This window comes from Halichoeres trimaculatus, unplaced genomic scaffold (assembly GCF_033239565.1).
Source record: "Halichoeres trimaculatus isolate MK-OKI-2021-1 unplaced genomic scaffold, fHalTri1.1 fHalTri1_scaffold_23, whole genome shotgun sequence".
Lineage (NCBI taxonomy): Eukaryota > Metazoa > Chordata > Actinopteri > Labriformes > Labridae > Halichoeres > Halichoeres trimaculatus.
This window is the reverse complement of record NW_027437201.1, coordinates 8913572-8937503: the sequence shown is the minus strand read 5'-3', so window position 1 is coordinate 8937503 and position 23932 is coordinate 8913572. Positions and strand designations below refer to the sequence as shown.

At 39.3% G+C, this 23932-nt stretch overlaps 1 protein-coding gene across 1 annotated transcript; it reads left to right on the top strand.

The window, feature by feature from the left end:
- Positions 1–990: 990 nt before the first annotated feature.
- LOC141785224 (G protein-activated inward rectifier potassium channel 1-like) lies at positions 991–23051 on the top strand. The gene is made up of 3 exons (XM_074663402.1): positions 991–2010; positions 17421–17637; positions 18027–23051. The coding sequence occupies exons 1-3, from the start codon at positions 1342–1344 to the stop codon at positions 18683–18685; spliced, it is 1545 nt and encodes a 514-aa protein (XP_074519503.1). The 5' UTR covers positions 991–1341; the 3' UTR covers positions 18686–23051.
- Positions 23052–23932: the final 881 nt, after the last annotated feature.

Genomic DNA, 23932 nt, shown 5'->3' with positions numbered 1-23932 from the left:
TTGAAATCAGTATAATCATTTACAGTAGGATAATATAAATTTATACAGAGGTTATATCCCAACAAATGAGTCAAAGATTCTTCTGTTAGTCCAATACTTGACCAGGAGGAGACAACACATCTCCCCAGTGTTAGCATCTCTACACCAGCTCCCTCTAAAAAATCAGGAATAGAATTTAAAATGTTTCCTCTGACCAGCTCTTAATGGCAATATACCATTGAATCTTAAAGATCTAGTGCCCTGTTGCCCCTCATGAACACTCGTCACAATCTCCAAAAGAAGTATGGGCGGTTGAGATGTTACAGGAAGGTTTTACTTGCTGAATTCTGCAAAGTGCTCGGTTCATGGTTGGTAAAGATGAGATGAGACTCCTTATCGTGTATTGATGTTGGGTCTTTGTTAATATAACATAAAAAGTCTCCCCCTGATGTTTGTGTGAAGCATATTGAGATAATGTTGGTTGTGATTTGGCCCTATGTGAGGGTCGATGAGCAATGTGGTTTGGTTAACTCAGTTAGCAAACTCACACTCCCATATAGTCCCGTACAATACAGTCCTTTATTATAGTAATAATTACTATAGGGCTCTACCTGTAGGCTATCAGCTTCTCCCGAAGCTTACTGACGGTACACGAACACTAGGGGGAACCAAAGAGCCGCCAATCGGAAAGCATGATTTTATTGTACAGTCTTCTCCTTGAGATGAGACAAGCAGGCAATAGGGCATTCATTTCAAAGTAAGGCAACGAAAAAAATAGGTGGTCTACGTTTGGCTTAATAGTCTTTTTTTTATTTGCTGTGATGCTTTAACCTGCTGGGGCAGAAAAGAATCATCCCTCCTAACCCCATATCAGCTCCTCCACCCTCATTGAAAGAGAAATTTGCCCACCCTTGGTGCTGCTTTTATTCAATGCTCTAACTGCAGTCACTCCCACCAGAACATGTCCCCTTCAGGCTGAATCACGCACTGTCGCTGCTATTCACATCCGCACCTGCACAGAGACGCAACACCTCAGTGGATCTACCAAGGACGCATCCTTTGAATGAAACCAATTGAAAACAGCCTCTGTTTGTAAGGGAACTTTGTGCTCTCTCTCCCCCTCTCTCTCTTTCTCTCTGGATGAATAAAAAGTTGAGTCCTGTGCGTAAAGGAGCGAGTCTGAATCATGCATTGCGCAGAATCTCTGCTCAGTTACGATTAATTTCCAGGAGAGAGGAGCATCCCATCCCACAAGATGCGCGTTGCGCGCTGATAGCTCCTGAATGATTTGGAGAGGGGGTGCCAAACTTGCGTAAAGAGCCGTATTGTGCACCAGTGGGCTCCTTTTATGTGATTTACACAATGTCAGCTTTACGGAGGAAATTAGGAGAGGACTACCAGGTGGTGAACACCAACCGGAGCATTACTTTTTCCGCCCCGGTGAAGAGGAAGAGACAAAGGTTTGTGGAGAAGAACGGCCGTTGCAACGTCCAGCACGGTAACCTTGGCGGAGAGACCAGCCGATACATCTCCGATCTCTTCACCACATTAGTGGATCTCAAGTGGCGCTGGAACCTGCTCATCTTCATCCTCACTTACACAGTCGCATGGCTGGTGATGGCTTCTATGTGGTGGGTGATCGCCTACATCCGTGGGGACCTGAGCCACGGCGGCCACGACTCGTCCTACACCCCATGCGTCGCCAACGTGTACAACTTTCCCTCCGCGTTCCTGTTCTTTATCGAGACGGAGGCGACCATCGGCTACGGCTACCGCTACATCACAGAGAAGTGCCCCGAGGGTATCATCCTATTCCTCTTCCAGTCGCTGCTGGGCTCCATCGTGGACGCCTTTCTCATCGGTTGCATGTTCATCAAGATGTCGCAGCCGAAGAAGCGCGCGGAGACGCTGATGTTCAGCCAGGACGCGGTCATCTCGCAGCGGGACGGGAAGTTGTGCCTCATGTTCCGCGTGGGGAACCTGCGGAACAGCCACATGGTGTCCGCTCAGATCAGGTGCAAACTCATCAAGGTAGGCCAAGAAATGAAGAAGAAGAAAAAAAAAAAGAACACCCCACATAAGATAGCGCACTTGTCCTCTATTCTTTTTTTATAAGGAGCATTGAAACACTTTTATCAAGACTGACGCTATAATTGACATTCCCATAATTTGTTCTGAAATAGCTCATTATGTTTTATGAGTGCTTTCCAAGTCATGCATTGAATTTTCATTCATCTCATGAATTGATTGCACTCCCTGAGGGTCTCTATGATTTGCAGGGTCCATGGTTTTAGCAGATGATGCGTTTATAGTGAGTGACCATTTCCTTCTTTTCTTTGCAGCAACTTCTTCATACACTGATTTAACCCAAACACATTTTTTTAAATGCCATCCTCTAGTCTGCAGTTTTCTCATCTATATAGTGAGTAGGTAGTATAGTGTGTAAAGGTACAGTCAGGGTCCTCACAAACTGCCCCCCTTACCGCCAGTCAGCAGAATGGATGTCAGTGGGCTGTATATCTAAGTTCAGCCTGTGCTTCAGCTGTCTGCAGATAAAATGAATAGCCCCCCAGGGGACAGTGGGGGGGAGAAAGTAGGCTTATTGACTAAAAAATCAATTGAACCCATTCCTATACTTGAAGGGAGACACTTGTGTAAAGACCATGTTTTGAGGTCTCACTCGGCCTAGGATAAAATACCGCTAAGAAGCAGTCGGGGCTGTTTTTGTCTTTTACAATATTCTATGGAAGCCCTTAGCAGACATACAGCCATACACTTCACCTATACTCTTACCCATGAAAGGACATTCATTTCAGTCGTTTTCAAGGTCTGAACTTAACGCTGGATGATCATGATAAAAGTTGCCACAACTTTAAAAGCAGCATAGCACACAAGACACTCTGTTTAACACCACAGAGAAGTATTTGATGCCAGAGAACAGCTTCTACTGATCTCTCCTACTTTTCTTTACCAGTTTTTGTGACAGGCAATGTAAACTTTGCCCTACACAGAAAGCACTGTGCTCTTTAAAATGTAACTGGTGACACATTCATGCTATCGGTGTCTCCTCAAAGATGTTTAAAATCCACAATTTGTCTTTCTGTCCATGCAGTGACTTCTCTCTCCATTATCTTAACTGCTTTTCCAAAGCCTGTTCCAGCTGTCATTGGGTGTAAGGCAGGGTACGCTCTGGACAGGTCATAAGAGAAAGACAACCACTCACTCTCACACCTACGAGCAATTTGGAGTGGTCAACCTGATAAGCATGTTTCTGTGGGAGGAAGAGAGTATCAGTAGAAAACCCACACATGCATGGGGAGAACATGCAAACTTTGCACAGAAAGCTACTTTTGCCTTTAGCCAGTTCTTTCATTGAAACCAAGCACCTTGAAAACCTTCTTAAGAGATTAAGATTATACATTTTGCAGGTGTAGCTGTCAGCCAGGACACTAAGTTTGCTTCTTTGTCTCTTTTCAAGACTTCACAGTTAGGTTGAGTCAGCATTTCCAATACAGAGCTTCCAAATGTTGAGTTTCCTAACTCTGATTCTCAGACACAGGGAACATAGCACATACAGTTTTGGAGTATGATGAAGTGGATAACAAAACAGTCAAAAATAAAGCAAACTCCAGTGCCTTTTTTACTATAACTGCATGCTGTTCCTCTGGTACCCTCATAGTGGCTTTTTGTGATTTACGGCTGAAAATATTTTAAATTTTCCTCATACTTGTTTTTTAGATAACCATTATTTCAACCCCAGTCTAAAAGATTTTTTTTTTCAGCTGGCTCTTTAAAGCTTCCCACTTCACAAACCCCCTTCTCTCTGATTGGCCGGCCCTCTGGAGGCCTGTCCTGGGCAGACCTTGGTGTTTGAGCCCTGCCTCCCCAACATATCATTAACCAGTTAGGAGATACTTGTGTGATAACCTTAACATTTCAGAAAGTCTTGTGAAGATCCTGTGTTGTTTGGTTCATATAGATGTCCAGCATTGTTATTTAATTCACATTTTAAAAATATGGAATAGTACAGTACCCCTCTTTAAAGGCAAGAAAGAAAAGTCACATATCATAAAGGCGCAAGAAAAACCATGTGGTTATCACTGATCTCATGAACTAGAGACTGATTTCGGTGGGTTTTGAGCCTAAATAAGTTTCTATAAACTTTTCTCTAATTGGACACGGTGTGTTTTATCACTTTGCTCAGCTTACCTGTACATGTGAAGGGACTACTTTCTGATAGAACATCCTGCTACCACTTGATAGAAATTATTTATCTTTTACCTTAAATGATCACAGTCGGATAGAAGAGCTGTACTATATTTCAGTCTGTTCCAGGAATGAGTATTGATACCAATGCCCTTATCGATCTGATTCTTCATCGATTCACTTATCAATTCCTCTTGTGAATTTTCCTTTTTCAAAAAATAGCTTTACAGGTTTTCTGCGTCAACAACATTTTACTGGTCACTGGATCAGCATATCTGAATGTAAATAAATAAAAGTTGTAATAACGTGGCATTGCTGTATCGTTTTGCTGTGTGTTATCGACTAAAGTAAGAGTTGTTTAGAACATTGAGCTTGTTGTAGTTATGTTGGAATCAGCCACGAGCCTGTAGTAACTTGTAGCACCTGTTAGTGTTTTGACATTTGGAGTTTTCAGTATTGTTTACAAAGAGTAACTGTGACATATCTCTGAGATCAAGTTGAAATTCTGTTGTAAAACCAAAGTTATACTGACGTATGCTAACCTTTAGCACAGGGGTCCCCAAACTTTTCCCCGTCAGAGCCAAACAACTTTTCCCTTCTCTGATGGGGGGGCCAGGGTCAGTTTGTAAAAAAAAAAACATTGTGACAATTGCAGAGGTGTCCAAACGCGAATATTTTTTGTTTTCCAGAAAGCCACACATAACCAAATATTAATAACTCTTTCTGGAATCTTGACAGGAAAAAAAAATCAGAAAATAAATAATAACACTATTAATGAAATATATAACACTATTAATAAAATATATTATAACTAAATAACCCTTTTCAGGTTTTTTCACAGAAAAAGACCATGAAATATTAACTCTCTTGTAGACACCACTGTTTGCAGCTCTCTCTCATTAACTTCACTGTGAAAACCAGAAAGCAAGCAGGCTAAGAAACCAAACTAAGTGATAAAACACCTACCAGCACAATACATTTCACTACTAGTATGGTGGTATAACAGGATTTTTTTTTTAAGGGCGGGGTTTCAGATAGGCTTCAGATAGAAAGTTACATGCAGGTGTAAGTCTCAATCACGTGGCCAGACTGAAAAAAAAAAAAAAAAATCATAATGCGCCTCTGGTATTGTTCGGGGGCCGGGCAAAATGTGGAGGCGGGCCGTATCCGGCCCCTGGGCCATAGTTTGGGGACCACTTCTCCAGCATATCAAACTAACACCATTTTTCTTGTGTCGTTTTTTGGTCCATTTGGAGATGTATAACATCTTGAATGTGTTGAATAGGAATCTAGCGTGAGAGCATAATGGACATTTCTTTGTGTTCAGTTGAGTGACACTTCAAGTGGAAAATCCTGAATCAGAGTTTTCTTGGGAAACTGTTATCTGACTGCTAAGCTAAGGAAGCTGGGGCAGACTAGCCAACATAAAGGAATCTTTGAACATAAAAGCTATAATGATGTCGACAGATACACCATTTCAGATTTCACTGACTACTCGGTGATACCCTTCCCTTGTCTGTTACATAATAAGATGAAAACTTCTCACAGGAGCTTTTCATGTGATTCTAAGACAGATGTTTGTCTGCATTTGCCCATAGAAGCTCTCACTGCTCGTGCATGAAAACTACTCGTGCCTAAAAAGCTGTTCAGTTTTGTTGTGGCAGGCAGTCAGTCGGGCTTACGTTGTCTCTGTGGAGTAGCGTGTTGATCCATTAGGATAGTTTGCTTTCTGAACTTCCAGGGAGAGTCGGCAGGTTTCTCCTAGTTTTTTCAAACCTCAACTTATACATTAAAACAGTTGGTGCTCATTGCTGCAGTCAAGGCTTTAAGGACGATCATTTACTCAGTTTGTTTAATTTCTTTTTTGATTACAGTACAAAGAATCTAATACTCAATGGGGGGATGAAAATCACCCAGTTTAACCCATTAAAAGTCTGGATTTAATAACCTATCTCTGTTAATGTTCCAGCCCTCTCTAGATAGAGTTTTATTACACTTTATTATCAACGACTCTTTAATTAACAGCCCAGAAAGCAAAGAAAATATGGTGTGGTAATCACAATTACTCACGCATGAGAGTCGCATACATTCTGTATCATCATTTTTCCTCTCTCCAAAGCAGCCTACAGGACATGCAGATGCTTTAATGTTCTATAAAAGTTTCCACCCTGATGTTCACCTAAGGGGCACGCTGACATGTTCGACCTTGGTTTAATTTGTCTGCTCTATGTGCCAATACTGTAAAATAAAAGACATCTGAATCTTCTGAGTGCACATGGAGTCACCGCAGATTTATCATTACAGATTAATTACGTAAAGGATTTAGATAATAGACTTGATTTGATCCCTTAAGGCTTGAAGGAAGAGCTCAAACTTTAACTTGAAGTTTAAGCAGATCTGTTCCACAACAATAGACGCTGAAAAAAAAAAAAAGCCTGCATCGACTGCTGCAGTATGTGGTTGCAGAGTGGATACATTTTGGAATACTTCAGCTGCACTGTACCTGCATAACCTCCAAGGACTTTTAAAAAGAGAAAACAACCTGCCTCAGGGTGTTATAATAAAAGCAAAATCAACAAAAGTGAGAGCGTTTAAAGTGTTCTCACACGTCTGCTTTTTCAGAATTTATTTGAACTCGAACAAACCTTGGCTTTTCTTCAAGATCGATCGATTCGATTTATATTCTGGTTCTGATCTGGGATCTCTGCCAGTGGATGATGATCTTTAAAATGATGATTAAATCGTCCCTAAAGCCACGACCGTTTATGTGGATGTGTAAGGTCAAGAACTCAGGACTTCTCTACTCATCTGCTTAAAAGTTTCACGTTTATCTGCCATTGATCCTACCCCGAGGATGTAAACCAATCAATCCAGACTTGCTTCTTAAAGTTAACTCTTCATAGCCCAGTTTCATGGTATTAATGGATTTTTAAATGATGTGCCTGAAAAGGTGTAAAGGTTTAAGATCAGCTTTTCTCCTTTTTGCCTTTTTTAGATTTGAGTTTTTATTACACTAAATACTTTGTGCAGATTCTGCTGCGAGCCTCCTGCCAAACAGCTGCAATGCTCTAATGTCTCTGTTTAGGTATGTTAACTGACACTGTGATGATTTAGAGCCCATAAAGCTACACCACTGTGCTGCCAGACTTTACAGTGTGCCACTGTAGCATAAATTGACTCTTCATCACCCTCTAGTACTATTCCTGCACTATGGAAACAATGGTATGGCTTGTGTTCAGGTAACACGCAGCTCAAGGTCACAGTGAGAAGAGCCTGCCCTCAATGCTGAGAGGAGAAATGAGGCATGCTGCAGTAAATCCTGATGATGGAGCTGTGTAAACAGGCTCTGACATGGCAACTGGAACCCAGTGTCAGGAAGAGTCACAAGTTGTAAATTCTTATGGGACCTGGACACTGCGGATAAGTGTAAAAAAAAAAAAACAGTTGTCAATAGAGTGTGTTGTTGCAGTATTCTAACTCATTTTATCTCTTTTTGTTCATCATGTTAACACTAATTGTAAGGCACTGCATGAGAATTATTACATGAAGGGTTTTATTTACCTTAATCAAACCAGTCTTGACGTCAAGTTTTACAAGAAAAGGAAAATGAGATTTTACAACACAGCAGGGGCCATAAAATCTTGCGCGCCGTCAACCGCTTTAACTCAATTTATCACGCTGCTGATGCTGTCAGATCATATTTATAGACTACGAAGTGAGCTAGGCACACAGAGTAAATTGGCCTCACTAACCTCAACAAATAAGAGTGCGCTACCCAGTCACAAAAAGCCGGTTAGTGACTCAGTATGTCTGCAAAACTGCAGTGAGCTCAATCATATAAAATGTTACTTCAGAGGTAAGGAGGGAATGGACTTTTTTGAAATGATACAGAAAGAAATGTGGATTTTTGGTGCTATGTAATAGAGTACAAAACCAAAAAATACAGTTTGATACAATATGATACATCACGATAAGATGATTACATAAGATATACTACAATAAGATAACTTACTGTGCCATGTGATACAATTCACTACAACGCACTGTAATACGAAAAAAAAAAGAATGAGAAAAAGTTTTATTCCAAATATGTAATGGGATAAAATACCAATGAATACTATGACTGGGACGATATGCTTTTCTCTATATTTGATAATTTTCCTTTTTTGGGGGGGTGCTGATTCATTTTAAATTTTGGGATATTTTCGATTTTTGGTTCACATTTTCAACAGCAGAGTAGGGATTAGAATCGAAAACCAATTCAATTTGAGAATTGTTAACAGTTCCATCAAAGAATCAATATCATTTATCTTTTTGCTAATCATTTCGCTTATTAATTTCATTCAATTGGTAGGGTTCAGAAGCATCAGAATTGTGGCTTAATTTTGATTACACCTACTGCACAACCTTAAAGGTGCCGCGGGCAAGATTTAGCTAGTCAATGCTAAATTTTTTGTGTTTTCTTTTGATTAAATGTTAGAGTATCCATTGATAACCCTTTATGAGTGTAGTATAGTTGCACTACCGCAAGGTCGCAGCATTTCCATCTGTCTCTGTTATGAGCTGACAAGGATTCTCGACCGCTCCAGGTATCTTTGACCAATCAGAAGAGCCCCTGAGGCTCTATCTTGATTGGTCGAGGGGCAGCGCTTCGTCCTGCATCGCAATTGGTTTTAAAGATCTTTGTTCTCGTGAATGCGCTTGAGGAAGTCCTGGCTCGCATATTTACCTGCCTTGTCGGACTTCCAACCCCCAAAACACCAAAGAGTTAAACGAGGACAGCACGAAGAAGAAGAGGGAGAAGAAGAAGAAGAAGAGCAAAAAGAAGAACCATAAACTTGTGTGTAAACTTATTGAGGAAGGGGCTAAACTTGTGTAAGGGCGTGATGTCAGAGAACACAGGACAGGAGGGGCTGTGCTGGTCGCCATCTTACCTGGGTAATCCTGCCTACTCACCTTTAAGTGAGTGGAAACACCAGCAACTTACAGAAGCAGTTATCTACACTGGGATGTATGTTTGGCATTGTTGCCACTGAAAATCAGACCATTTGCACACATGCAAAATTTGCTGGAATCGATAAGGGAATCATTATAGAATCAGATGGATTAGCGGGATCGTTAACAGCATTGGTATTGATAAAATCTTATCAATTCCCATCCCTACTACCACCTGGATGTAAAAAAAAAACCAGATTACAACTTGAATCTCGTAGCATGGCACTGTTTGAAAGTGTTTTGTTTAGGGTTGGGAATCGAAGACTGGTTCCTGTTGAGATGCTAATGTGTACGGGAAGTTGCATTGATACGCTAGCGGTCGGCATACATCGGTATAACTTTGACTTCGGAGTAGAATTTCAACTTTCATCACAGAGGCATATCACAGTTACTCTTTTTAAACAATACTGAGAACTCCAAATGTTAAAATACTTTCAAGCAAATGAAAGAAAAGTTAGGCTCATTGTTGGCTTCATAAATATGACAAGGTTCCAAACAACTTAGAATAATGCTATAACCACTTCGAGACACTAGATGGCCTACTTGAGTCAATAACATATTACAAAACTGTCACATGACGGGGAATTTTTACTTATTTCTGTATATTTACAGCCAGAGATATCCTGATCCAGTGACCAATGACATATTTATTCACTTGAAAAAGAAGGAATTGATAAGGGAATCGATAAAGAATTGAATCAGTAAGCAGAATCGATAAGGGCATTGATATCGATAAAAGCTTATCAATGCCTAACCCTACAGCAGACCATGTGAAAAAGTTGAATGATGATGATGATGTCATCTACAGACTGTACCAGGAGCCCAATTTAAATATTGGAAAAAAAAAATCCCGATACTTTTGCAATTTGATTTTTTTTCTCTACCCCTGATAGATACATTAAGAAATATGACACAAAGGGGGTGGTTCAAAGAATACATGACATTTTACGTTACCTATTAAACATTACTCTGTACAATCAACACAATATAAAGTTACAGCGATTTTATAAAAATTAAAAAAGACAACATGACAGTCATTTAATCTTACATCACAGTGTTTGGTTAACTAAAGTATCCAAAGTGCCTCCAAAGAACAAATTAATGCCATTAGTTCCACCACCATGAGTCATAAAAGAAGAAATTAAATCTGTTTTAAGCAGTAATTATTTTTAATTATAACTTTAATATTTGGCCTTTATCTCTCCTATAACTGTGTTTGAGCTTCTCATCCTGAGCGTGCAGAGGAAAAAAGGCTTTAAATATAAAAATAACGGCACTTAAACATGCCACATGTTGGTGGCATTTTGGGATTTTTCTAAAGCGCTCTGCATGCTCATTAACTTAGCTGTCTTTCTTCCAGTCTCTTTTCATGTTATCCTCATCTCGTCCTTCAGAGTTAGTAACAGATGTGCACGGTCATGGTGACATGCTTGTCTAGCCAAACGCCAGCATCTATGCCTGTCGATCTGTTACCGCTCTCCCTCATCACTCATCCACCGCTGTGGATCAAACTACTGAGACCATCCTCTGTTGATGATGACAAGCACCACCCAGCTGCCACTCTTCCTCTCAGTCTTTTTGTTTGGTCCCATTTACCACATGTCTCCTATTTGTACTGCCTCTTTCTCTCTTGTCTGAGCACTTTTAAAGCTCTTCACACGCTGCTGAAAAAACAGATAAAGACATGTTGGGTTATTTAGAAATCATGTTCTGAAAATGCTTCAGGGGTCAGCAAACGCATGGTTGCATTCTTTTGTTTTACTAATGGAAGACACATTAATATTAATGAAAATTCAAGGACAGCTATCTTTTGAATTAGTATGCAGCATAGAAAAACGCATACTTCTGCTATAATAGAAGAATCAATGATAGGTGCTTCAGTTCAGAGACCCAGCACAAGGATAGCTTAAAACAAGCAAAAAAACAAAACACCTTCTCTTCCTTTAGTTTTGATTTTGGCTAGATTTTCATCAACTATATATTTTCTTCTTATTCATTTTCACCTCTTAAGCCAGTTTACTAATCTGAACTTTTTCTAAGGTGTAACTCTCACCATGGGAGGCTCAGCTGTGTTATGATGTCCAGGTGCTCTCTGGTCTGTTTTACAATATAGAAAATGTCAACAGTTATAGTCATTTCACTGCCTCTCACTTGGTCAGCCCCCAAAATACAACTGAAAGTTAAAACCTGAAGGGTGAAAGAGCCACAATGTAATTTCTTTGACTCACACGTTAACACTAACATGAAACATATTGTAATTTTAAGTCAGCTAATGCAAGCACCGAATCATTTCTTAGCAAATACTGTTAGCCACTTTCATATAAAAAACAAAACATTTAAGGTCAGTATTCAGTCACCACCTAGCTAACAGGACAATCAGTTAAAAATGTATGCCTTTTGTATTGTAATACTATCAGTGTGGTTACAGGCTCTTCCTCACTAGCTAAAAGTAGAACCCTTTATTTTTATACCGCAATTGTTAAATAAATATCTATGTTCCTATTCACTCCTTTCTTAGCTAGCAGTATCTTAAGCTATAAGTTAAGACCTTTCTTACATCCTTGTACAGTATTATGTAACATTAATGTTAGTATCTCACCCTTTGCTAGCCAACTTGAGTTAGCCATAAATGTACTATCCTCTGACTTTTAAACTACTAAACAGAACAATGATAGCACTAAACTACTACCTTAGCTTACTTGAACTTGTGCGAGATTTGGAGTTCTGTTAACCAAGAATTCAAACCACCTTGTTGCTAGCATGACCAGCACAACATTCAGTCTCTTTTAGCTAACATTAACATTACCATAAGCATAGTCTACATTGTCAAAAGTTATTGTTAGCTCATGTTACGCAGTGAAACAGTTGTGTAAACATTTAGACACTTTCTTTTTTTGCTATCAATGTGAAAAAATAAAGTGGCTATCGTTTGGTGGCAGACATCTGGTTATCAAATATATTGTTTTTAAGATACTGTATTGTCTCATACTTGTCATAATTTCCCCCTAATATTTTACTATCAGTAAATGAAATAATGGAAGTATTGAACTTATATATGCAATATTTCAATAGTCTATAAAAACATGAACATTAAAGAAATATATTTACACCCATCATGAATATAACAACAACAACAACAAGTAGTCTCATTTTGAAAATGGGCAATTAAATATTAGAAGTCCAGCTCAAAGCTCAGGGGTTACAACTGGTCACAGATAGACAAATGAATACACAAATACACTTTTTATCTGAATGTTATTGCTCATGTTCTCTGCATCCCTCTCACATACCCACTTTCACAAAGAGATTTATGTCTAAAAGAAAGAAGCATGTCGTTATAGATTGAGCTTGCTTTCACTTAACCTGAGTTACACATGGCTTGGTAATTTAAGCACTCCCTTTATATAAGGCTGCTTTCCTACGGCCATAAATTTACCCCTTGTGGCACTGACTGTTTATTGGTAGTACGAACACACAAGGTTTGCACCTTGTTTCAAACCTATCACTCGAAGCAGGTTGCTCCTTCCTCAGCAGAGGTATCATTTTTCTGCAGCACTGTAGTAGTAGTCCAAAGAGAGATGAGCAATGTCTGAAAAATAGCAGCCTTCGCTTTCATGACTAGAATTACTTAAATATGACTTCCCAGGAAATTGGTTTCCATTTCCACTGACTTTCATGAACATGACTAACAAAAAGGACACCTGCCTGCACTATCTCAGGGACAATTTACATTTTTAAATGAGTGGGAGAGATAATGAGTAAATACACTGACACACGGAGCAGGTTTTTAAAATGATTTTGATAAAAACCTCCCACTTGTTAGAAATTGAGGGAGCTATAACAAGAAATATATTCAGTGACATCATAGAATCAGTTACAAAACTATTACTCTGCTACTTAAAGTCAATGAAATTATATGTGCCATTTGTACAGAGATTCTGCAGCTGAATGAAAAGGGAGATCTGTGTCTGGGATTCAAAGTTGATTTCTTGGCCAGTGGCTTGTCCAGAGCATAGACTGTATGAAATATGGACATAGTCCCTGTGACATCACCCGTCTGTTCCTGATGCAGAGTAATGAAGCTGATCATTGGCAGGGGCCATATTGGATATGACATGAGCTCTGAGCTTCCTTTCTGACAGCTATAGGCTGCCTGTCAGTCATGTGAGCTGAACTGTGTCTCTGATTGGACAATGTTGCGATCATTATATCTTCTAAACTGCCTTGTAAGAAAAAAATTCAGTACCCATACAGTGTGTGCCCATAGCAAAATTAACAATTCAAACCCAAGCTTACAGACTGAACCAGGCTGTAAAAAGTTTTTTTGATGCCATAAAATTCTAGTTTTTTTTTTTTTTATCCTAGGCATGTTTGTGGTTTCTGGTCCTTCTGCAGACAGCCTCATGTGGCTTCTCGAAGAACAGCAACTTTTAGCACTCCTGCAGGCTTCATTCTTCTAAACTGAATGTTGCCCCTCGGTTGAGAGTGGGGACAAGGGCCCCACTTCAAATCTGATTGGTTACCCCAGTTGTCAGCCCAAATCTCACAGTTTACTAGTTGTATTGTCACACGTTGGATATGTTTGGAATTGAAAAGTTGGTAATATATATATATATATATATATATATATATATATATATATATATATATATATATATATATATATATATATATATATATATATATATATATATATATATATATAATTTTTTTTCTGACAGGTAGTGTGAAAAGGTTTGTTGGAATCCTTAACATACATAATATTAAACTAGGACTGCAGACAACAAACTTCTTTTTGAGTCCCAGGAAAAGATTTAGTAGGCCTCTCTGTTGTGTCACCACTTTGAATACAGGGATAAACAAGATCTATATGATGATTTACTACATCAAGTTGGCTATTTATTCACTGGTGTGTGTGTGTGTGTGCTTGCTACCCCTTGAACTATCACATTGCATATATGTGAAATGCTCAATAGTGCAGGGAAATTGAACTATGTGCAAACTTAATTTAACAATGATGCACGAACTTGTGTAATCAAAGGCTACAGCCTCCAGCTAGTTTGTATTGATATATAGTAGATTTAGCCTGGGTCTTTCTGAAGACTAAATAATTCTGGATATGTCAAAGAAGAAACACTAAACACTTAAAGATAAAGTTTTGCATTTTATTCTTTGCAGAATGACTAGAAAGAGAGATGGTTGAAGATTTGTGGATTTCTTCTCCTTTTTTTTCTTCTTCTTCCAAATTACTATTTTGAAGTCATCCACACTTTCTCTCAAGTATTCTGTAAAACACCAGTCTAATTTCTCTGATTTAACTCCTCTGGACATGCAACATAGGTTCCTTGTCCTAATACTGTGGGAGTGCCCGTCACTGATACATAGTTTGATGGGTGACGCTTTCCCTCAGCAAGGCGAGCTGTGGGGATCTGTGGGCACAGACGTCTTCCTGTGAAATGTCACACCCTTCTGTCCTCAACATCACTATGAATACAAATGACAGTCTGTTTGCCATCTGTGGACCGGTGGCTCTCCACTCAAAGGGCCAGAGAGGCTACGCTGAATACAAGTTAACACGAGGCAACAGAGGAAAAAAAGTCTGACTTTGAATTTGGCAGAGTATCACTTATCTTAATGTTGTTTCTTTTTCCTCCTATTTTCTATTTCTCTTGTTGATAGTGAAACTCATACCGGTTGTTTGACTGTAATCTTTCACCTTCTGTGCGAAATTAACACCTTTTTCTTTTGTGAATGGTGTAAGAGGCTTGCAATTAACAGGCAGAGAGGTTTTATAAGCTCCTTCGGAGCCTCCTCCTAAATCCCATGTTTTAATTTAACAGCTATTGAGTGCTTTATTTGATTGGGCTTGATTTCCTCAGAGCAACCACTAGTGTCTTCTCATGGTCTAATGATATTTGAGGCCAGGCTAATATCAGGGGTTTTAAATACCAAACCGTGCTGGCAGTGAGACAGATTTCTGCAGTAGTGTGTCGATGTTGTACAATCATGTTCACAGAGATGTGGAAGGAGTGAGAGGATTTTCTTTACTCCAAATTCCTCCCTTTACCTGTCATGTGTCCCAGTGAGCACGCACAGAACAGTATCAAGGTCTTCTGAACACCTTTTATAGCTTTGTCACTTCTCCTGGATGTATTGTCCTGCCGTCTATACTATGTGCCAAAAACATGTCAAAATGTTCCTCTTCTTTGTACTCTTATTTCAAAATCCTCCCATGTCTCTGCCAAAAGCTGCAAGAACCTTTCTTGGCTGCTAGCACAGGCAAATAAATATTCTGTCCTAAAAATGTCATCATAGATTTTTGGAAGATACAGCCTCCCATTTCCATTTCAAGACACATGCACGTTTGTTGACAAACTAAAAGGGCTGTGCATTTATACTGACGCAGAAGAAGTTGTGTAGTCAGAAATATGCGCTCATTAGGGGAAGGTGCAGGCGACTCTGAAGATCTGCCAACCTTCACACTTTGATCCCTAACCCATCATCCAACATCACAGTGAACAGAGTGAAATCTCAGATGACGGTTGTTTTAAATGACTTCATGAGACCCTGAACACAACGTTTGTTTCACAACAATCAGAGCTTAACCTGCGAGAAATAAATCCAAACTCACATGTTTAGCAGAAGATGGAAACACATGACAAAAACTGTCCCAGCAGTTAGCATTAGAAGTGTGGAAAAACATCAATAAGGCAATATATCATGATACTTTGACCTCCGATACAACATCGATATTACAACTCTTAGGCCCCATTTACACGACAACGTATCATCTGAAAACGCTAAAACGCAGTGAAAAAATCCGCATTTACACAGAAACAAGGGACTGAAATTGCTGTAGTAAGCATGCCAGGCCTGTAGTCGGCGCTATAACTTTCTTGTCCAGAAGCCGCTTTTGGGAGAGCTCCACGAAAGTAGAGTTGAGCAGATCATCTGGTGCAGGGGTGGCCAACCAGTCAGAGATCAAGAGCCATACATACATACAGCAATACGTTTCCTTCCTTCCTTCCTTCCTTCCTTCCTTCTATCTATCTATCTATCTATCTATCTATCTATCTATCTATCTATCTATCTATCTATCTATCTATCTATTTAGATAGCTATGAGCACATGAGCGATTGAGAGGAGTACATGTAGAGAAGAGAAACTGAAACTCAAGTATCAATCTCATCACCTAAGTATAGATCAATAGTGATCTCAACATTGGCATCAATACATAGATATTTTAGATTGATCAGCACACCACTACTCATAATAATATCTATATTTTTTTATAAATGGATCGAAGAGCTGCACACCAAGAGGTAAAGAGCCACATGCGGCTCGCGAGCCACAGGTTTGCCACCCCTAATCTGGTGTATTGGCGAATACTAAGTGCAGAAGAGGAGCAACAGATGCACATTTTGTTGAAAGATAGTCAGCAGATTCAGCAGACTGAGCAGCACAAGCACAACGCGGTAGTCAGTGACAATTGCAACAACGGTACTGTTGTCCTGTTGTATGCACTTGCGCGAAGCGGAGTGTGACGTCAGCATTTCCACTGAAAACGCCAGCTTACTGTTTACACGACAACGGTGTCGACAGCGTTTCAGAAAAATCCCTCTCTTGAGGCCGTTTTCAAAAGTTTGCATTTTAGGTCGTCTGAAACACCGTTTCCATTTAAACGTGAGGCCTTAGTGCAACAAAACTTTTGCGTTTCACCCTAAAACCGTTGTTGTATAAATTGCCCCTTAATAACAATATTTTTGTAATAATAAAAACTCACATTTTAGCTGAGTTGGAAGTAATATAAGACTTCCGCACTTCCACTGCAGTAGATGGCGCCAAAGCGCAACTACCCTGTATGTTGCCTGTAGTTTGTATGATAAATATCATCTCAAAGTACATTTAAAATATTAGTCTTCTTAACTTGATGATGTGGGGTTTTGTTGTACTGAGCAATCCAGTATTCCATAGACGTCAATGTTTTCCTTGGTCCTTTTAATTCTGTGTAATATTTTGATTTACATATCCATCATCTCTACTTTTTTCTTAGATAACTGTGTAGAATATCGATACTTAGGATACTTAGAATTAGAATATTGATACTATCGTACTTTAACCCAAGTATCGTGATGGGTATCCTATTGTGAAGAAAAGTTCTTGCCAATCCTCACCCCTAGTTTGCATTAGTCTTTGGGTAAAAATAAACATACTATGCCTCCTCTTGTTTTTTTCCCCAGTCTCGGCAGACCCCAGAAGGCGAGTTCCTGCCCCTGGATCAGTGTGAGCTGGACGTGGGTTTCGGGACGGGGGCGGACCAGCTCTTCTTGGTATCACCTCTAACCATCTGCCACGAGATCAACACCAAGAGCCCGTTCTTCGATCTGTCGCAGCGCTCGCTCATGAACGAACAGTTTGAGATCGTCGTCATTCTGGAGGGAATCGTGGAGACCACTGGTTAGATCAGCTTTTTAAAAATCAAATAATAACCCTGACTGAACTTTCATTTCCCTCAATTACTTTTGATCATCATTTAGCCTGAGGTAGAGAGCATTTCTCACTGATAGAAAATAAATTATTTAACCAAATGATTAATTCTGTGGTCTTTAATTATTCAGTGGCACAAGATTCCTCGTCTCTGTTAAGTGTGTGTATTGCTTTTAATATATCTAGCTCTCTTTCCCCCTGAGCAGTCTCCACTTTCCTAATCCCTGTCTGGCCAACTGATCATTTTTATTTAACATATCACTTCCAACCTTTCCCCTTAGAAAATTACCTAGTTTTTAGTATTCTCCACATGTGTTTTCAATATTTCTGCACACTTACATCTCATTTCCCCATCACAGGAATGACTTGCCAAGCAAGGACGTCTTACACAGAAGATGAAGTCTTGTGGGGCCATCGCTTCCTCCCTGTCATGTCACTGGAAGAAGGATTCTTCAGAGTCGACTACTCGCAGTTTCACAACACATTCGAGGTCCCCACACCTCCATACAGCGTCAAAGAGCAAGAGGAGAAGTCCTCACTGACGTCCCCAAACCCTTTACCTGTTGCACCCACCCCCTCCTCCCCTCTGTTAGGCAATGGTGGCCGCGGAGGCCGCAGGGAAAGGCTCCTGTCTGCTGACTGTGCAGACCATGTTGAGGACCAAGCCCCTAGGCTGCCCAGCAAACTCCAGCGCATGAGCTCCACCAAGGAGGAGCTCCTCTGGAGGGGGCTGAAGGCTGGGGCACCCTTGCCAGGCGGTAAGGCCTCCAGCACAGGAGACCTTCCGCTCAGTATTCAGAGGCTGAGGTCCAGCTCCATCCCAGTTGGGAGGCAAGGACAGCCGGAGGAGCAGGTCCAGCTGTTGTCTTTGGATGGAGAAGCAGAGGAAGGGGAGTTGGAGAAACACAGACTGCCAGTCGCTGCTCCTACCCCAATGCCGGTCCAGATCCCTTTTGTTGGGAGTCGGCCAGAGGACAACCTGCCGGCCAAACTGCGCAGAATGAACGCTGACCGCTGACTAAAGCAGACTACCTTTAAGACTTCAAACATGAAACAAACTGAGTCAGGCTTAATGGGCATTGCATATAAAATGAAAAATACTGTGATATGTCATTTTTTCCTGCAGATTTTGACCAGTATTTTACCTTTACTTACGGGCTCTCTCTAATAAGTTGTCTATAGCCACAATTAGAAGGACAACGCCAATAAGCCATCCATCCGCTCATACTGTGAGTCATTTTTGATAGATCACCATCTGTGCCCCCCACTGACTTCTCACACCTCTGCCCTTGCTTGTTTGTCACTTCTGTTCACTAAGTTGCATCAAAGACTTTTAAAACCCAAAGCATCCCTTTTTAACTAATAAAGCACCAAAGTGGTAGTCATGAATAAGACTGGCCCTTATTGACCATTTGCTAAACCCCTTCCCCAATAAGCAGGGGTCCAGTCATTACTCACACACAGGAGATCTGTCACACACTGTTTTTGTGGTTTCACTACGGTAAAAGACCCACTGGAAGCAGCTCAATGTAGAGCAAATTTTGGCCTCATCCATTTTCAAAGGGACCTTTGAGTTTATTGCTATACAGCACTTTTATTCTATCAGGCGTTGATGAAGTGAAGTTTCAGTCCCTTGGTTTGGTCTGGGGATTGTTGTAACCTAGAATGACATTTTTTCTTGTATCACTGTTGCAATCAAATAGTAATTTTTGGTCATTTAAATCACTGTAGCATAACTATTACAGAGGTAATTAGAGCTTTGTTGTGGGTTTTTTGTGCAGTCTTACCCAGATTAAGGTTCTGGATTGTGAATACTCTGTAATTCTCTAATAAATTATCTACAAACTGTAATTCACAAGCTAGAACCACACATAAACTGTATAAAACATGGACGTAACCTCTGCGACATCACCCGTCTGTTTCTGATGCAGAGTATTGAAGGCAATCCGTGGACGCAGCCACATTTGATAGGACCCCGGCTGTGAGTTTCCTTTTGAACAGCTAGCAGTCATGTGACCTGAGCTGTGTCTCTGATTGGACAATCAAACAATCCTAATAACTTCTAAACTGCAGAGTTAGAAAAAAAAATCACTCTCCGTACAGTGGGTGCTGATCGTGAAATCAGCGTTTTAGACCCAAGCCGTTTTTTGAACAAGGCTGTAAATATGCTTTTTAATGCCGTAAAGCCAGTTTTCATGGCTGGGTGTGCACGTGACTTCTAGTCTTTCTGCAGCCAGCCTCAAGCGGATTCTCGATGAACAGCAACTTTTAGCACTTCAGCAAAGGCTTAATTTTTACTAACTGAATATTGCCCCTTGGAACCACGCCATCAACAAGATCAATGATTTAAATTCTTGATTCTGTATTTGATGCTAAACTTCTAGCTGTTCCTGGTTTGGGAATGTCAATTGGCAAAACACACTAGATGCAACTTCGCTCCATCTCCAGGTTGTCACAAAACCAGATTGAATAGTTTCCTTTTAAGCAAATGTCTCTTCTCTATCAGATACGCAAGCCTTCTATATTTGCCTGACTCTGAAGCAGTGACGCTTCAATTTGCACGAAGATTGAGTGGCACAGGAGGTTGTGCACAAAAACCACATGAATCTTGATTGACCATATCAACAAACTAAAAATATGAGCATAACCAGGCCAGGAGTTAACAGGATTGAAGTTTTACAGCCCAACAAGAACAAGTTGGCAGATGAGAGGGCAGGCAGTCAACATGCAACAGAGTGGAGATGGAATGGACACAGATTTGATGTATTCCTGGCATATTCTGTTGCTTTGGGGAAAAACAAACTCCAATCAGAGTGTTAGTTGGAAAGAAAGAAAGAAATAGGAATAAAAACAGAGGTAAGGATTAAATGTAAGAAAAGAAAGGGGGAAGGAAAAGGAATAACTTGAATTTTTAGATGTAGTGGGGCCCTGCTCCTGTAACTTAAAATGTGCACCTTGGCGGTATTCCCCAAAGCACAAACAATATGATGTGCTTCCCATCTCAGGGGATTCGTAATTTTGAATAACAAAGAGAAGTATATGGTGATTTAAACCATTACTCATACAGGTGAATTATAATATATGTAAAGGAAGCAAGTGAAAAAAAAAACCCTTCAAGGTTAATTTTAATGCATGAGGATTTGTTTATTTTGTGTTCATTTTTGCTTTAGTGACAGCATAACCTACTGAGAAAATTGATTTTCTATGTGGTCCCGACTTTCTTTGGCTGAAGCATTCGGAATAACGTACAAAATTAAAACTGGACGTTTCTTTTCACAGCATTACTGAAATTATGGGACAAGGTCTATGACATTTGCTATTTGGCTGAGTAGCAAAAACCTACATTTAGTTTGCTTTCAGTGGGTCTTCTTCCAAATTGTTGTCATTTAAAGTGTTGATACCATATCTTTGTTTTTTGTTTAAAACTAATCAAAATTGTGTGGGTTATAGATTCATTTTTGTTACAGCATTGAAATATGTGTCTACATGCTTTAAAGTAGAACGCAACTGTTAGCAAGACTGACATAAAAAAGCTCGGCTCATGATGAGCACATTTAGTTGAGTTATATCTCACTGTGGGAAACTCATTACTGGAACTACCAGGAAGCTAAAGTTCAAAACCCTGTCCTCCTTCTCAATGTTTTTCTATTCAAGCAATTCCAGCCCAATAAACAAAGACAATACTATGTTAGCTAGGTTAACTCTTAACCTCAAAGTTTGGATCCTGAAATGTTTTCCAGTAAACATTAGCAAGCATATTAGAAAAGCAGTCAAATGGTAATAAAACAGCTGATCTATCTCATGTCACCCTACCAAACTTCAGGTTAGCTAAAAATCTCTCTACACTGCTGTCTCTGAACAAATAACGATAATAACTTTTTGCCTTCTGAACTGGTTAGCTTTAGCCTCAGTCTTTTAGCACAATATATTGTACTGTATATCAGGTTAATAACCCCTTTAACTATTTTTATTTTATTTTAAACATAAGCCTGCAACAATATAAAACCCTTTGGAAACTGTGTTTTGGTAAACTCATTAAGCTAACTTTAGCTTAATTAGCTTGCTGACTTGAAGCTGGTTATATCAGTGGTTTTTGGCCATAAACGAGTCTACCTCTGTATGAATCAAAAACCATTTGTTTTTCAAACAAAGTTTTAACAAATATTAAAAAATGTAAAATCCACCGATGGTCATTTTTAACTTCATAACGGAAGTACAAAAACTTAAGTTTCACAGGTAAGACATCTGTTAACTAATGGGAGCAGGGCTTAGCAAGCGGTCGATCTACCAGAAAATGCTGATACACTAAATTTATCACTTTTACTGAATATTTATTTATTTGAATGCTAATTTGTTTTGTATGTTTACTATTAATAAATTTTAACTATTTTTACCTTTCTGCACTGTGGTCCCATTTGCCCATTTTAAGCTTGGGTGATAAAATAGTAAGTGAATTTTGGATTTACTTGGACTTTCCTTCATTAAGAACCAACTTATTTAAAATGAGATAAATATTTTGGGAATGCAGGGATGCTTACATCAGGGGACACATATATCTGCATATATTTAAATAAGTTTTAACTTAATCTTGCAACTGCTATAAATAAAAAAATAATTTGAAGTCACAAGTGGATCCATGAGTTTTTTTTCTTCCTGTACAGAAATGCAGCATCACCTTTCCTGTGGGACTCCAATTGGTTTTTAGCTGACTGTTTAACATTTCTGCTCTCTCAAATATTTTACTTCCAAGACATCTCACATGCTTGTGTGGAATCTGTTGTGATGATTTAACTGACTTTAAATTGAATCGTTTAAGAGAGCTGCAAGTAGGGATTAAAATAAACTCCTGACCTGATGAAATGCTTTGTTGAAGGTCACACAGAGCTAAAACATACACTGTTTTTACCTGCTAACATTTGATCATCCACATTTTCTGTACATGCAGCTTTCTGTAAACATTTAGCATCTGAAAGGCTGTTTGAACGTCAACCCAGCCGGGGCAGTGGTTAATTTTTCTCCCTGTTGTGGCTAACATGATGGAAGTCTTCTGGAGGAGGACATTTTTCCAGACATAACACAGTCAAGGATGTTCAGAGCTAATTAGTCATGTTGCAAAGAATAGCACAAAACAGAAATCAGATTATATAACTCTTTGACAAAATGACCTCTGTCTTGCTTTAGATAAAATTAAGTCAGATTAATGATGGTGTGGAAGAATAAATCACAGACCATTCCTCACACAGACGTAATACTGTATAATGATGGATCCTACTGTAAAGGAAATCTGTTTTGTTCACTCCTCAGTCATTACATGGAGCTTGGTAATGGATTAGGGTAATTTTTCTCTTTAGAATGAAGGTCATTGTATTATAAAGATAAATGCAACACTACATATATAAGCCTGGACTTTAATTTTATTTGTAAACGAGACTAAATCAAACAGATCTATAGAAATAACAGCAACATATACAGTCATTTCATCACAGACTGAAGTGTACATATATATATATATATATATATATATATATATATATATATATATATATATATATATATATATATATATATATATATATATATATATATATCAAAACATTCACGTTTAATACCTCCATATCACATTACTCCCACAATGCTTTATTAAAGACATATTCAGAACGTGTTTCTACTTAACTTCCATTCTAAGGCATTTGCACTTTTGTTTGGATGCCTCTTATTCAAGGAGTTCTCTAATTACAAAAGAAGCAAGATGTGCCACATTAATTTCATTCCCTAAAGTGCTTGTATCGTCACAGCACTGGCTGTTCTAGCTGATCTGATACAGCAGCATCCAAATTATTCTCATGCTGCTGCATTGAATTATTTATTTTTATCTATCATCAAAAGATATTAATTACAGATTTCTGACAGTGCAATACCATTAATAATCAGTGTGATCAGCTCTTTTCTGTTTACTTATGTGAAGTCACATTTCTATCCACCACAGAGGCAGCTGTGCATGTGAATATTACTCTGTGTGTGGGCTCTGTATGTGTGCATGTTAATCTGGGCGTATAGGGGAAACTGTGAGTGAGATGCTTTCAAGAAGAGCTCAGTTATCACATCACACATGCACATTGACCAGATGCTCATCCATAGTCAATGAGTACAAAAAAACATGTCCTCTGTAAAGCGCAGCGCCATTAGCCCTGTAAAATGAGAGATGATCTGGGTAGTTAGGGCTGAGTTCAGCTGTAGTTTGACCTCCTGTCATGCTGTAGCGATT